Source organism: Calidris pugnax, unplaced genomic scaffold (assembly GCF_001431845.1).
Source record: "Calidris pugnax isolate Ruff unplaced genomic scaffold, ASM143184v1 scaffold8, whole genome shotgun sequence".
Lineage (NCBI taxonomy): Eukaryota > Metazoa > Chordata > Aves > Charadriiformes > Scolopacidae > Calidris > Calidris pugnax.
Window position 1 is genome coordinate 147784 of NW_015090830.1, and position 15132 is coordinate 162915.

The window sequence follows — 15132 nt, forward strand, 5'->3', positions numbered from 1 at the left end:
GGAATATATACACTTATGCACACACACATATATTTGCACATATATACACACGCACACGTGCACACTGAGCAAGCAAAGCCTGAATCTATTCCCTGGGGTCTCAGCGCCAGGGAGCAGGAGGGGTTTCTCTCTCCTTGCTAGATCTCTTTTTTCCTAAACACCCAGCAAGACAGCAGCGAGCTGCTGAGAAACAACACACTGGAAGCCTTGGCAAAGAGAGGGAGGGGAGTTGGGCACCTGTGAGTGGGGTTTGCTCGGCAGACGGGAGCAACAGGTAAGGCAGCAGTGCTGTACAGCTGCTTGCAGACAGGAGGGGGCAGAAATATCAGGTGCTGCTCTGCATATCTGCACTTGGCAGGTGTATTCATTAAAAGTAATTATGCCTTTTATCAGGTCAGGCAGTCATTTTATTTTGGCACTTTAGTGTGCTGGAGTTTTGTTCACTTATCAAATATTTATTTAAGGAAACCTCACTGCATATGCGGGTTTTACATGAATTAGCAGCAAAGTAATTCATTTGCAAGTCTTACTCCTTCACCGGGCATGTATTGAAATGGGCTTCGGCGTAGTCAGTTAAATGTCTGTAATAGTATATTCCATTTCTACTTTAATTTTCACAGAGCAGCTGAAAGGAAAAGCAGTCACCACTGTTTCCTCATGACGTCCCTTTAATTTAAACTACCAGCTCTGAGCCTCCACTCCCTTGCCAGCCCCTGAAAACCCGCTGGAGCTCACCTGAGGAGGCTGCTCAGAGGAGAGGAGCCAGTGGGAGGGAAAGCAAAGCCTTTCTTTCCATGGAGGGACTCAGAGGTGCAACTTCACACCCTTTACTTTTACGAAGCGTAAAAGACAGGGGTCCTGCTGAGCAAAGTGCAGCTCATGGGGCACTTCCACTGCAAGCTTTGACTACGTTCCCAGGGACTCAGCCTGCAGGGACCCACCAGGGCGCCAGGAACAAAGGCACCTCTGCCACCCCCTCCCTAAAACCAGGTGTGTCCCCTCACAGGACATTCAGCCCTGGTGCCTCTGACCCTCCTTCGAGGCAGCAACAGCCTACTGTTAATAAATCAGCAGCCTCCTTAAACAAGCACAAAGATTTCTACCTCTAAAGGCATTTTAAGTTGAAACATTTTATTTCAGCTACTACAGCTGCCTCTCCAAGCCCCTGCGTCTGTTTTAAAGGCCTCATGTCTAAGTAATTTTCCATATGCATTTTATCAACTTTTAAAGGATCACATTAACATCCAATTAAAAAATAAACAAAAAAACCTCAGTCAACCAACAAGCACTTCCTTCTATCTAGGAAGTAGGCTATAGCCTCTCTTCTGAGAACTAGTTGTGGCTTTTCCAGTAATGATAATTATCTGCTCTTCCCTGACTGAGGAATTTATCACATGGAATTGCAGAGGACTTTGAAATAGGAAATAAAAGAGCATTGCTAACTTCCACCAGCACTGCTTCTGGACGTGGCTAACCCAGGTGACACTAACACATCACACCCACCCGGAGCTTGAAGAGCCACAGTGGTTACAACGACAGACTGGGGGGATGGATGACACTCGGGCTATTTTCATGGATCCTTTCCATTAAATTCTGAAGACCCTTTGCTAATCACACTCCTTAGTAATATGGGGAAATAACTAAAGTATGATTGAGGGGATGTGGAGGAAGAAAGTATCTATGTTTTCACTAGCACGACTCTTTCAGTGGAATCTTAACTCTCGGACAGGTCATTCTTACCTTAAAAATATTTTAAAATTCTCTCACATTTGCACGTTCTTGCAAAAATGCCAAATATTTATCTATTTTCAAAGTTACTTGTGTAGCACAACCGTACAGTTCAGTTCTTCTCCTTTGACTATGGATGATCTTAGATCTTAGATTTTTAGGCAGGTTATATCAGGTACAATGAGACTCACCCTGGTCTTTACTTCTTCATTTGTTTCAGCCTCTTCATTTTTTGCGCTTTTTGAGACTACTTAGAATTAGAAAACTGAGGCAAGAAGATTCACAGAACTGTATAATTAAAAGCCATCCCTACGGAACACAAAATCTTTACATGTCCCTTTTAGTGTCCCTGTGTGCACCTTTTAGTCCAGATTTGACCAGTGGCAATATTTGGTTTTACTTCATGAAACATTTGACATACATTTAACCCCATTTTTACTAAGACTGACAGTACAGTTCCCTTAAAATTTATGTTGCCAATCACTTTCATAATCACTGATCCATAATGAGTTTTGTTGCATTGTTGGAAACATTAGAACTGGGTTGATTTCAGAGTTAGCCACAAGTGGGTTTTTCTTCAGTAATTCTTAAAAATTTCTTAGAAATTCGACAAGACTTCTTTTTTTTTTTTTTTAAAATTTGTTTTTTTCATGTAGCTTCAAGCGAAATAAACTGCACAATTTCTAGCCCAGTAGATGGACTACCATCAAGAAGAAATCTCCATTCCTGTGCTGTCTGAAATGGCATAACAAAATAACCGAGTTCCGAATACCCACCGACGCTGCATTATCTTACAAAAGGGAACATACGCATGATACAGAAAAAAAGTCTTAGTTCCTAATGTTTGGCCAATTCTTGTCAACTAAAGGAAAAACTATGGCAGGCCTTACCAGTGTGGCTTCGTTTGTGAACCATGAGCACATTTGGACCGATGCAAATTATCCCACAGATATCACATTTTAGCTTTCCGTTAGGAAGTCGAATGCCTCCAACTCCTGACATAGCCTTGCTGCCTGGGCCATTGTGTGAGCCATTCATTTTCTCTCCCGAGGTATCAACTATTCGTAAATCCTCCGCACATTCTTCCCCATTCATTTCACAGGCACGCCCATTCTCTTCATCACTCTGAGTCTCTATTTTAATATTACCAGCTGAAAAAAACAATACAGGATGCCACTCAGTTTTGTTACAGAATAAATACGGTGGCAAAGAAACAATCACATCAAAGGAGATAACTTCTAAACAGCATGTAAAATATACCTAAATAACAAAGGCTATAAACACAACTACATTTCTATGGGCAGTGAGATGAGTTTGCAACACATGGAGCAATGAACAGTGAACATCAGTAAGACAAATACAAGGCATCCAGGGAGTTGGTAATCCAAACAACATTACAAGTCTGTTCCTGGGTCACTTGGAGTTTTTTGCATTTGTAACATTCATTTTGACAATTCAAGCTAATTGGAATGAAACTGAAAATTAATCCCCTTCACATGGATTTGTCCAAAACAATTGTCAAAGTAAGTAACCCATAAAGACAATGGATGAAAGTGAACTGAAAATGCAACATTCTCCACTTGGCAGGAAGATCCCAAGGGTCACACTGAATCCAAATATTTGGTTTGCAGTTCTATGGGGTAAGCAAGGGCAATGGGAAAGCAAAGAGTACAAACACTGATAAAGACACCAGGCTGGAGAAGGATGGAAGAAAGAATTTAAGAGCAAGAACTATCATGGTAGGAAATTAAGGAGTGATAACTGTTTTTTCAGGACAGCTGGATTAGGATCGCTGAGTAGGAGGACAGGATCCCTACAGCCATGAGTTACTACTAAAAAACAGTCAAATCAACAAAGGTGGGTGGGAAAACTGCTTTGAGTTTTTTGGGTAAGTCCTTTGTGTAATAATCACATAGGTGACAATTGCTTGCAGATAGAAGAAAAATTCAAGTATAAATTTGGCATAGCCTCACTACTACGTGATAACACACAGGTTGGTAAATTTGATCTGATATGAACACAGCAAACCTAAATGTTATGGAAAAAAAAAAGATTCAGATCAGTTAATGCCGCTCTTAATTCCTCTTCTCTCCACAGGACTGTATGACATTTTGTGTAGAATAAATAGTCTTTACAGTTATTTCCCTCTTTTCTAATCTGATGATTTTGGTGAAAAAAGCAGTTCTTCATTAGGCTGAAAAAGACCATTTAATTGCCCAAAATCTTACTTTCTTTTCAGTGAAAAACCTCTTCCTTCACCCCACCCCAAAAAGGAGAGCATTTACCTTAGTGGCTGAGAACATCAGGGGTCTGTTTCACCCAATAAAGACCAGGTCTTTCCCTTTTGTGGAATGGTAGTTTTATGGTAGCCTTATAAATAAGTGGTAGTGTAGCAATGATATAATGAAGCTAAGGATAATAATTATCTCAAGAGATGACAGACCCTGAGTTTTATTTGAAATTGAAAGGTTTGACAAACTCTTCTCTGCTCCACCCTGCAACCTGCCATGTGTCCCAGGAGGATTGCATGACTGACAAGGAATATCTGACTCAAAATCCTACTGGGAAACACGTTAAATGCAAAAGTGTTCATATTTTTGAATGTTGTTTGACTGGACACCTGTTATAAAGTTTACCAATCTAGGCATTTTAATGATTTTTCAAATATTGCATTTTTAATAGAAATCATATGCAAGACAGAATGAGTGCACACCATAAATAGCAGTTTTTCCTATAAAGTGTATGCCCTAAAAAGGGGAATAATTTAGAGATATGGAAAAACACATAAAAAACAGTGAATTACAAAGATGGTATGATTGGCTAAATGGAAGTGATCTAAACTATTCTGCAAATTTAGTGGACTACAACCCCGTACTGCTGTTTCCACCATGGCAAACAAAAGCAGTAGACCTATTTGGCTTGAGCATATGAGAGATTTTCCTGAATTCACACACCTTTTTTTTTCCTCATAATTATAAGGATAATAATTTGAATGTAAATATATTTATACAAAATAGTTACAAGTTCCTTGCCCGCCAGGGATTTGGAGAAGGTGGCTACTGAAGTTGTTAAATTAAAACAAAATACATGCAAACAAAGCAAAAAGATCAAGTACTTAAAGCCTTTTAGTAGCATATGCAGACAAATGTACATTACTGAGAAGTGAAATGACACACCAAAAAATTATAAAAGTAGGAACTAGATGGAAATGCTTTGTAGTGAGCTGAGTTTGCGGTATACTTACAGGAAAAAGATTTGGGAATTATTGCATGAAAGTCCCTAAAGCCTTCTGCCCCGTATGCAGCTGCAATAAAGAAGGCAAACAGGACGCTGGTTTGTGGTACTGCTAGCAGTAAGTGTAAAAGAAGATGGCATTATTGCTATAAGAAAAACACCTAGGAGAAAGACAGAACTATCATCACAGAAGCAACACAAGCAGTTCAGGATGAAGCAGGAACATCAGCAGGACAGTGGGCAGGGGAATCCTGACCTGCCCAGAACAATTCCCATTTGTAAAAATGCCCTTTTCTTCCAAAACATCGAACAAGTTTTAACATGTTTTCTAAATGCATAACCTCTCTTGGGTATTCCCCTTGCTCGCAGGTTAACTCCTGCTGAAGGCAAGAGGAACTTTTGCTCAAGTGTATAGAAAAGGTCACCAGGAGCAGAGGGAAGCTTCCCCCTAGGGAAGTTGGGTCCCTACAGTGCAAGCTTCCTATCAGGATTTCTTTTTTGCCAACATGCCCTCTGTGTGTGCCAGACATCTCTTCTGTATACAGCTTTGTTTCTAATCACAGCAGTTGTGAAGAGTGAAATTGCATTTTTTTCTTCTCATGCCTGCTGGTCTTACGCAATGGAAGAAGGTGGCATTCAATTATATATATGTGTGTGTGTATGTATGTATTATTCTGTATATTGGCTTATTTTTAGCTTTTATTTCTAAGGCTTGTCCTCACAATGTGTCTACACAAAAGTGGCTGCACAAACACAGTATACCCTGCATATTATGAGTAGCCACGTGCAAATTAACATGCCATGGGGCACACCGGTACGAGCAATGATGGAGTTCATCACTTGACATAAGCAATGACAGGGATATTGATCCAGTCAATCCTCCCTAAAGCTCTCTGCAGCTATGTCCCTGGACTGTGGTAGCTGTGCTGCTCAATGCACATCCCCAGGCAGACGAGGCTGAGCCTCCAGGATGCCCTTACGATTGCATCCGTTCAGCAGCGCAGCTCACGGCAGGGGCTCGGCTCAAGTGCAGAGCTCACTGCCGGTGGCAGCTGATGGACGGTGAGGCTACCTGCTTCGGCCTGGGTGCTCACAGAGATTTTATACTTCTAATTAACAAAAAAAGTCTCTTCATATTCAAATTTAGCACTTCTTTCAAACCCCTTTTCCAAGTGAAAAGTAGTAAAGAAAGCCCCACTGATGTAGGAGACACAACAGGAGAGAGAAATTGCTCCAGTAGAAATACTAAGGATTTTTGTTAAATCTGAATGGGAAATGGGAAGGCAGGCTATACTTTTTTTTTTTTTTTTTGTAGACTTAGACTGAAAATAAAAATCAACAGCATTTTCTATTTCTTTTGTAAGAGAGGTTCTTGTCCCTCCCTTGCTATGGAGGAGAAAATCACTCTTGGAGCACTGATGATGTGAAAATACCTGTGAATCAGACTTTTCAGATGCACTGATCAAGAACATACTCAGCATTTGTACAGGTTCCTCACACAGTTACTCTATATAGTCCTTGTTCAAATAATTTGTGTGCACATCCATGTCTATGTACAGATAGATGCAACTCTACAATAGTTGGCAGCAATAATTTCTCTTTGGCCCTTCTAACACCATTAAGAAATTACTCTTTAATTAATTTACTTCAATTTGTTTGGAGATGACCTTAAAAGGCTCTGTATTTTACTCTCTTTGTACACATTATTGCAATTCAGGGGAGCTTAATCCAAACCAGTTTTTTTGTGCAAGGAGCGTGGAGTTCACCAGTGTCATTGAACTGACAGCTCTCCTCTACTCCCTTTTTACCTACCCAGAGCATGGAAAAGTTACCCAAAAGCAGGACACTGGGTGGGTCTCTTGTGCTCTCTGATCTTTACTGGGAGCTTCACTCAGGGTTCTCTGAAGAGCATTTGAAATGTACGTTACGAAGACTGTTCTGTATTCTAGGGTTAAAGGTGGTTTATGCAAGTCTTTGGAAAAAATAAAATAAAATTGCCAAGTCAAAGGGGAAGGGGGTGATGATATGATTTATCACCGAAGAGCAGCATAGCTGGCTCAGCACAAGACTCAGGCTGGGACAGTCAAGAAGACAGGCTGGAGGGCAAGGCGACAGTCACACTTCCCTGGAAAGAGTTGAGCAACGTGGCAAGGGAAGGGAGGCGTTTCGCAGAGTGAAAGAGTCAGTGGTGGGGAGAAAGGAGAAACCAAATGGACCTCCTGGGAAACAGGATGTGGAGGGTGGCGTTTAAAGGACAAAGAAATAGGCAGTTGGAAAAAAGGCATGTGAAGAATTAGTAATTTGTTTTCAATCCATTGCCAATTTATTTTCTCTTATAGCTATGGGACTCCCTCCCAGATGTAAAATCCTTTCAGTTTTGTGAGATTTCGGCACTGGCACAGGTTTAAGTACCTGGGCCAAAATCCCATTTGGAAGGGGACATTTAACTCCCAAGTCATATTCTTTTCCGGTGGGATTTTTAAAGAAGAAAAAAGCATAAGACCTCACTATCAAAGGAATTTAGAGAGTAACAGAGAAAGATAAATCACACTGAAGCTCCTGGGACATTTTAACAATGAGTTACCTAACTCCCTGTGATTTTTAATGGGCATCTTTAGTACTTGTATGCCAGTAGGGACTTTTAACTACATTTTGTGGCATACCCTGCCTTTAGGAAGTTATCCTTTAGCATTTCTTTGAAAATAACCATGATGATCTGATTTTTGGTCTGTGCAATATCTTGCTCGTACTATATAGCCAACAGCAAAGAAAAGATCTTTCTTCAAGTTGCTTTGAATAATTTGGGTGCATGTAATTTTTTGTTTAATGGCTCACTTGTTATTTCAAGACAAGTCAGAAGTATTTTATTGATGCTAGTTGATGTTTAAATGGTAGCTTTAAAGTCCAACAAGAGCTTTTCATGAAGACACCACAATTATACAAGCAGTGGATGGATGAAATGGCAAAAATACTGATTTGAACTCTTATGGTGGGGAGGAGAAAATCTTTAACGCTACCCTTTGTAAAAAAATTACAGTAAATGTTGCTAAAAAGGCAGAATATGATGAAGAAAGCCTATCAATCAGACAAAAAAAATCACCTCAGCATGCCAACAGGTGTCAACAAAAGCAGCCAGGATCTCTTCCTGTTTACATAGGTGCAAAACCCAGAGAACAGAATATTGCCAGCAATTTCCACCCATTACTTCTGGTAGGAGACGTAACAGCTATTCTATTTTGTTACAGTGCACCAAATTCTAGCACTTGGCTGTGACCTGAAATCCAAAACTTCCCCCTTTTCTTTTTACATCATGGCTGTTTACTGTGGCATCAGTTCTGTTCTCACCACATAGGAGCACTGCAGGTGGAGGATGCCATTCTCAGACATGTAAGGCACACAAGCAAGTTTTTTGTCCACAGAATATTTAAGGAGTCAGTACTCACTGGCTAGGCTTGACAAGAACAAAGACCAATCCTTTAACTTAAATTATATTTCCATTAATAGTACCTTTCCCTTACGAGCTTCTGAAGTGACATGATGTAGGTGTAACAAAGGCCAGCAAAAGGTCTGGGCAGAGTAATCATAATTAGTTATGCAATGTCATCAGCCCTGCTGCAGTAAAATTCAGAAGACGCAACACGATGTAGGTGGGACTGATCCAAACTACCTACTTATGTAGCTATAGAAAAAGCAGATGCATCCAAGTGCTCTTAAAAATTACTGCTTTGCCCCTTCCTTTTTACATATAGCACTGTGTCTACATGTCTACAATGCTGAAAGTTAGAGGCAGCTCAGAATTGCTTAAAAAGTTAGAGGCTACAACACAACTTAATTGCTATGGACAAACGAAAACACATCAATAAATAAGAGGGGCTGTATGCAGCCCACGTTGCACAAGCTGTTACGTAGGGCTTCTGTTAAAACAGGATCCAGCATTCACTGTATCACAGAACAGAGAGACCACTAAAACAGTGGGAGGTGAACGTCCGAGGCTGGTGAGGCAGCCCAGAAACGTGATGCTGGCACCGAATTGTTTCACTTGAGAGAGCTGAAGGCTCTCCACAGGAGAGCAAGGCGCTACCACAGGCTGCAACGTGGTGAAGAGGGGGCAACAGATAAAAATGAAAGCTTCTTAATGACAGGATCTCGGCTGACTTTTTAAAGGGAAACAAAAATAACAGAAAGCAGAGTAGTAGCAGGAACCACTGGGGCACACCTGCAGGGAGAGCAGACTGGTGCCAACGGATAAGGAGATCCTCCCCGTGGGGTCCGTACTGCCCCTCCTTTGACTCCAAGTGCCAATCAGCCCTTGGCAGCCAATTTCTTCCCCACTCTAATTTTGGCTTTCAATCAAATGAATATTATTCCAGAAACACAGGCGTCCACAGATAAGCTATCTCCCATGGGACAACCAGCGTGAGGAGCTCCACCCATGTCATCGCCCACCGCTGCCGTTTCCTGCGCTGCTGCCCACGGGGAGGTCCCCAGAGCGCCAGCGCCCGCCAGCCTGCACGGCTCGGCTTCTGCAGAAGGGAGCTGTGCTCAGTGCATTGCAAAACACATCAACATGGATTTCCGGGGGCTGCAAAGAGATCAAACCCTAGGGAATGCAAACAAGAGAACAAAACAACCCACAATGTATGTCCTCTCCAGGTACAAAAAGTGGCTCTTGCTCCCTCCATGGCGCAGGCTCCCAGTAACCTCCCCATAGTTACCTACGGGAATGCTCTAATGCACCAGTACAGATGGACAGGTCCAAGACAGACTCGGGTAATGCTCCTGAAATCTACTCACACACTTGAAGCTAGGTGCTTTTTAAGTATCTTTCTAAATTTGTGTTTCAGCAGGAAACGACCTGAAACCAAGCCAAAGGGCTGATCTAGTTCATAGTTACTGTCTTTGTTGCGCTACTTGCTGGTACATTTTGTACTGGATTCACACTGTTTTTTCAAAGGACTGTTAACTACCTGGCTGCTTGATGATCATCATCTGAATTACCAGTAAAACTAAGTTTTAAAGGTGAGAGAAGGAGCACTATCAAGAAAAGCCATGTTAAACTTATTTCTGAAGTTCCACATGTATGTGTAACCCATGCTTCCTCTATACAAAGTGCTCTGAGTGTTTTACTGGCTGCATGATGGAGAAGCTAAGGGAACTAAGCTTCTTCAGCAAGCAGACTTGCTGGTAACAGACTTTATTGACACTTTTCTGTTTTGAGAAGTAAGCTGGAAAGATCTTCAAGCTGGAGGGAAAGGTTTGCTGACAAATGATGGCAAGAACAGAGCTTCTCATCCTCAACGTCTCTGTCTCTTCTGCTTCCAGCAGATTTTTTTCAATGTGGGCATTAAAAAATGAGGAAGTAGCAAAAGGGCATTTAGCAAGAAATTTTTACAAAGCAAAGTAACCTCAAGTAACAATACAAAACAGTGAGAAAAAAACCACTACCATATATGAAAACATTCCTGGCTCACACAGGTGTATCTGTGTGGATACACATGCTTACGTGCCGAGTCTGGGACCTGTGAACCTGCATTCTCTATAAATGCTTATAGGCACAAAAGTAGTGGATTATGCTCTTCCCGAAACAGCAACAGTTAGCCAAGGGAAGCAGAGTCTCAGACATATGGTAATCTAAAATTTATAAGGCACCCCCCTTCTCTGATCCTTCCACAAAGCCTGCTTTGGTGAAATTCATGGATATTAACCTGTCCTCAACTCATGCAACAAAATTCTAGCTAATGGCAGGCAATAGCCTGGGAAGATGTGAAAAGAGTGCGCACCCGCAAAGATGAGTGTTTTGGAGAAGAGGATCAACTACGCTGAGATTTAACAAGGAGACCAAAGGAGCTCCTCACAGATGGGAGACAGGCAGCCATGCTGCCATGGCTGGAAGTTGTCCTCATCCTGCTGCATACCTAAGGGTTACTGCGGGGATCCCCAGCCAAAGCTAAGGGCTTGACAAATGCAAAAATGCAGTGAGTAAAGCACAGCTACACACTTAAGGTGCTCAGTTACACACAAGTGTGATGTAAACTGCAGTTAGAATGGGAATTTTAAGCCTGCCCGACAAAGAGAAAACTGTATGAAATCTGGACACATACAGAGGGTATCGGTCAGACCTGTACCAGCTGAAGGCAGCAGTCATTGGAGAGAAGCAGGAGAAAGCTACTGCTTGGGAGCAATGAAGTGTCCTTGGGTCTGTGGTAGGCAGGGGAAGACACAGCTCCTAGGCTTACCACACAGCCAGCGGGGTGTGGGGGTTGGGGGGCACAGGGACAGGCAGGGAGGTGAACTGTTTTGTATATTGCTCCAGAGCACCTAAATTAGCCTTGCCCTGAATGCAAAGTTAGCCCTTGCAAACCTTCCCCTTTTCACGCTCCAGCTCAGCGAGCTGCTCACACGCCTTCAGCTGTGTCGCTGGAGCGGCACGGAGCTACCCCGGCTCAGGATCAGGCCCTCACAAGGCCACCCCTGTCAACATTGAAGGTGCTGTGCCTTTGCTGTCAGCAAGATGGACGCGGGGACATTTCCCAGGGACTGTTCAGCTACCGTGATGACGTCTTGAGCGCTATTTTACGCAAGCGTCAATAGTTCCCCAGCTTTCAAAGGGTCAGTGGACCTAAAATTAGACCAAGCAGCTGTGTTTAGGTTTAGGGAGGTTCCTATGGGTGCTGTGCCCTGGCTATGCACTGTCAGTCTCCTCTTTCGAGAAGAGGTCGGAGGATGAAATAGAGAGGAACCTTACCATTTCAGCACTCGAGAGGGAATACTTCTGACAATTTCATTATCTTGCCTACGTGGAAAACAAATTGCAGAGCAGAGTCCTCTGTGTTCCCCTCACCGGACAGGGGAAAAAAAACCCCAAGTATACTGAAAATTTATTTTAAACTAAAGCAGATCAAACGCAGTCATTGCTTTATGAGTGATAAAGTAGATGATGTCTCTTGGGACCATGCAAAGAAGGCAGTCCTGAGGTAGTCTGCTTTAGACCATGTTAATCCTGATACTCAGTTATTTTTCTAGAAGTATCCATCTGAGGCTATTGAAGATTTTTTTCTTTATGGGTTGTAGAAATATTGTCAGAAGTTTTTGAGATGTAAACTGATGTTTACCTGATTACAGTGTTCTCAACAGTCCAGTGAAAGGAAATCCTAATCTACACCTTCTGGGGAAGAGGTATAAATTGTTCTACACAAATCTTAAGACATTCTCCAAATGCAGACATAGCAGGTAGCTCCTAAGGAGAAAAATGTCAGGACAAAGTTAGTTCTTCCCCACCATGTATTGCAGCCAATGCTTTGCTACAGGGACTTGGAGTCCCTCTCAGGCAACCGGTCCTCTGTGCAAGAAACCTCAAATGATGCTGGAAGACTCTCAAATACTCAGAGGTCTAGATCATTCTGGAAGTCTGCAAACTCAGTTCAGTCCACGTTTTTAAAAAACTTCTTGTCTTTCCTCACTTCCTTGGCCATTTTTAATGCCTGTTATTTCCTTGCTTTTACCTCAGGAAAAACAAGTTCTCCTTCCCTTCTCTGAAGAGAATCCATTTTTAACCCTATTAGCACTGTGATAAGTCATCTCTGACATTGGATGCCTCTTCTGTGAGGCATCCAACAATTGCAAAGTGGTATACTGTTCCTTGGTTCTTTAAACACAATGCTAAGAGAAAAACCTAGATTTCACTAGCTTTCTGCAACATCTGACTCAAGAAGAAGCAGAGATTATTTTAAAAATCCCAGTGTCTCAGAAAGATATGGGGAAAGAATATGTTCAGGCTAAAGAATTTTCTATATGTAAAAGATATTACATCAGAAATGGCATCCTAGCTGAACTTCCTAGCTTTGCTCTGCAAGCACACCTCAGCTGTGATTTAAAACTACTGGATCCAGGAGTCCCTGTTCCTGGCCCAAAGTTTATCTCCAAAATCAGAAAGGAACCATGCCCCAGAAGAGAACTCCAAACTGAGGTTTAGTTGGTTTCTGGTGCAGGTATCATCACACTTCCAGAGGAGAAAGGCCAATACGGCAATCCACTCGTGCAGCTTCCTCAAACCCTGAACAAATCTTCAGCAATGCTTAAGGCTGCTGAATGTAAAAGGGTGTTGTAAAATTATTTTACCACTCTCTTGAACGAGTAATCTGACATTTGAAACTCACTGGAAACACAGTCAAGATCACAATCTTCAAACAGTCACAATCACCATGCTTAGTATCCCTATCTCACATCAAATCACAACCGTTTTCTTAACATGGATAGAACAAAGCATCCAAGCCAACATGTTGCTGGCAGAGCTTCAAGAGAAAAGGTTTTAAAAATAATAGTTAATGAATTAAATGGTCTCCAATAGCACCACTTCAGACTACATTTTCATAAATAGGCCCAAACTGACAATTACGAACAGGAGAAACCTTTATTCCTCAGAATATAGAAACTCTTCCATCAAGGCTTTCATTTCTGGCTGAAGTATAGATCAGCATAATCTAATGTGGTTTAATCAATTAATTAATTAATCAATTCAAATACTGCTTAAATTTTTCTAAACTCTTCCATTCATTTCAATACGCCCACCAATTACTTTAACATTAGTCCATCAACAAAAGATTTTTTACAAAAGCAACTAATTCAGACACTAATGAAACGAGATTATCAGAAAACAGATCAACCTGGAAAACACTGACCACTGAGAATTCAGACCACTGTCTCAAGCTCCACGTCTCAATTCTGGGCATCCAGTCACCTCTAAAAATCAGGATCACCCTCTGTTTAGCATGCATATACAGGCAGGCATTTGTTCCTCACAAACTCTGTTTGCCATAACCTGTAAGCTGATCAGTGAAGAATTGGTTAAAAAAAAGAACATGTATTGGTATATTCTGATTTCAAAGTTCAGAGCCAGTTCGGGCATTGCTCCCCCATCTGCAGCAGAGGGAGACTATCAGACCCTTGGTCCACCACAGCACCCAGTGGAGAGCAATTGCAAAGTATCTAAATAATTCGGGAGCTTAAGTCTCCTTAACTTCTAGTGGTATCCAGGTTTTTAAGACAACCTGAACTTCTCATGGGGGATGGAGAAACAGCAAACCCACACTGAGAATGCTGTTGAACTTGAGTCCAATCGCAGCCATAGCTGAGAAACATCACAGCTTCCCCCTTGTCCGGCTTAACAGGAAACCTCTATCTACTGTTCCTCTAACTCCTTCCACAAACACACAGAGCAGTCTGGACACATTACCCATTTCCTCCCAACCCACAGTTGTTTATCTCCTTAGCATCTGTCACGGCCTAGAAGTTTGAAGCCAGTCCTACACCAGTTGCTACGATGTAAATTTAAATCAACTGATTTGAAAGCTTCCAGGAGAAGACACAGGCAAAAGAAGAGAGGAAAGGGAGAGGGAGCACGTCTAATTAATGGGTGCCCTAAGAAGTAGTTACATCAGAAACACATCAGGGCTTTATCTTCTGTCTGGCAGCAGTACTGTGGGAGACCCTTAGACTGGCACACACTCCATCTCTCCTTTGCATTCAAGGACACAGTGATGATTCAGTTTGGGATTATTTTAAACTATGTGGAAAGCCATTATCCCAAGCTCCTGAGTGGGAAACTTGATACTTTCTGTGATTTCTCTTCCCTATTTATAAACCTCTCCCTTCTTTCCCTCAGGTCCCCAACTCCTGCCTCTCCACCCTGACCTGCTTCTGCACGCTCCCGGAGGTGAAACCAAAGAGCTGCAGTTGTGACACTGCAGTTTGTGTGTCATACTGTAACTGGGTTTCCACATCCTCCTCACTCTGTTGTAAAAGCACTCGAAGAGGAAGAAGGGCAAATAATGAAATATAGGAAAGCAGGAAAAGAGGAAGCAGCCAAGAGACAGCAGCCCAACTGAAATGCTAAGAATTATGGAGAAGTGACAGAAAGGGAAGCACAGACCAGGAATTATACTTGGTGGCTTAGCAGAAACAATTTTAAAACAAACAAAAAATCTATAGGCTTGGCCTTTTCTGTCTCTGCAGCAATGTTCTAGATTACTATTCCTCTCCAACTTTCACCCACTTGACCTGTATTCCCCTTCCCACCTACTTTAAAACAGTTACCAAACCGTGCTGTGGCCGGACTTCACCAAACCTGAACCAACCACCTCCCCCCCCCCCCCCCTTCCCTCCCTTCAACCC

General features: G+C 42.2%; 1 protein-coding gene across 7 annotated transcripts in view; it reads right to left on the minus strand.

The window, feature by feature from the left end:
- Positions 1 to 15132, minus strand: part of IKZF1 (IKAROS family zinc finger 1) — a 67251-nt gene that overhangs the window by 15512 nt on the left and 36607 nt on the right. For 5 of the 7 annotated variants that reach the window (XM_014941097.1, XM_014941096.1, XM_014941093.1 and 2 more), the window contains exon 4: positions 2619 to 2879. The exons of the other annotated variants lie outside the window; for them this stretch is intronic. In XM_014941097.1, coding sequence (XP_014796583.1) covers positions 2619 to 2879 — 261 coding nt within the window. The remainder of the gene's footprint in view (positions 1 to 2618; positions 2880 to 15132) is intronic. 7 annotated transcript variants of the gene reach the window in all.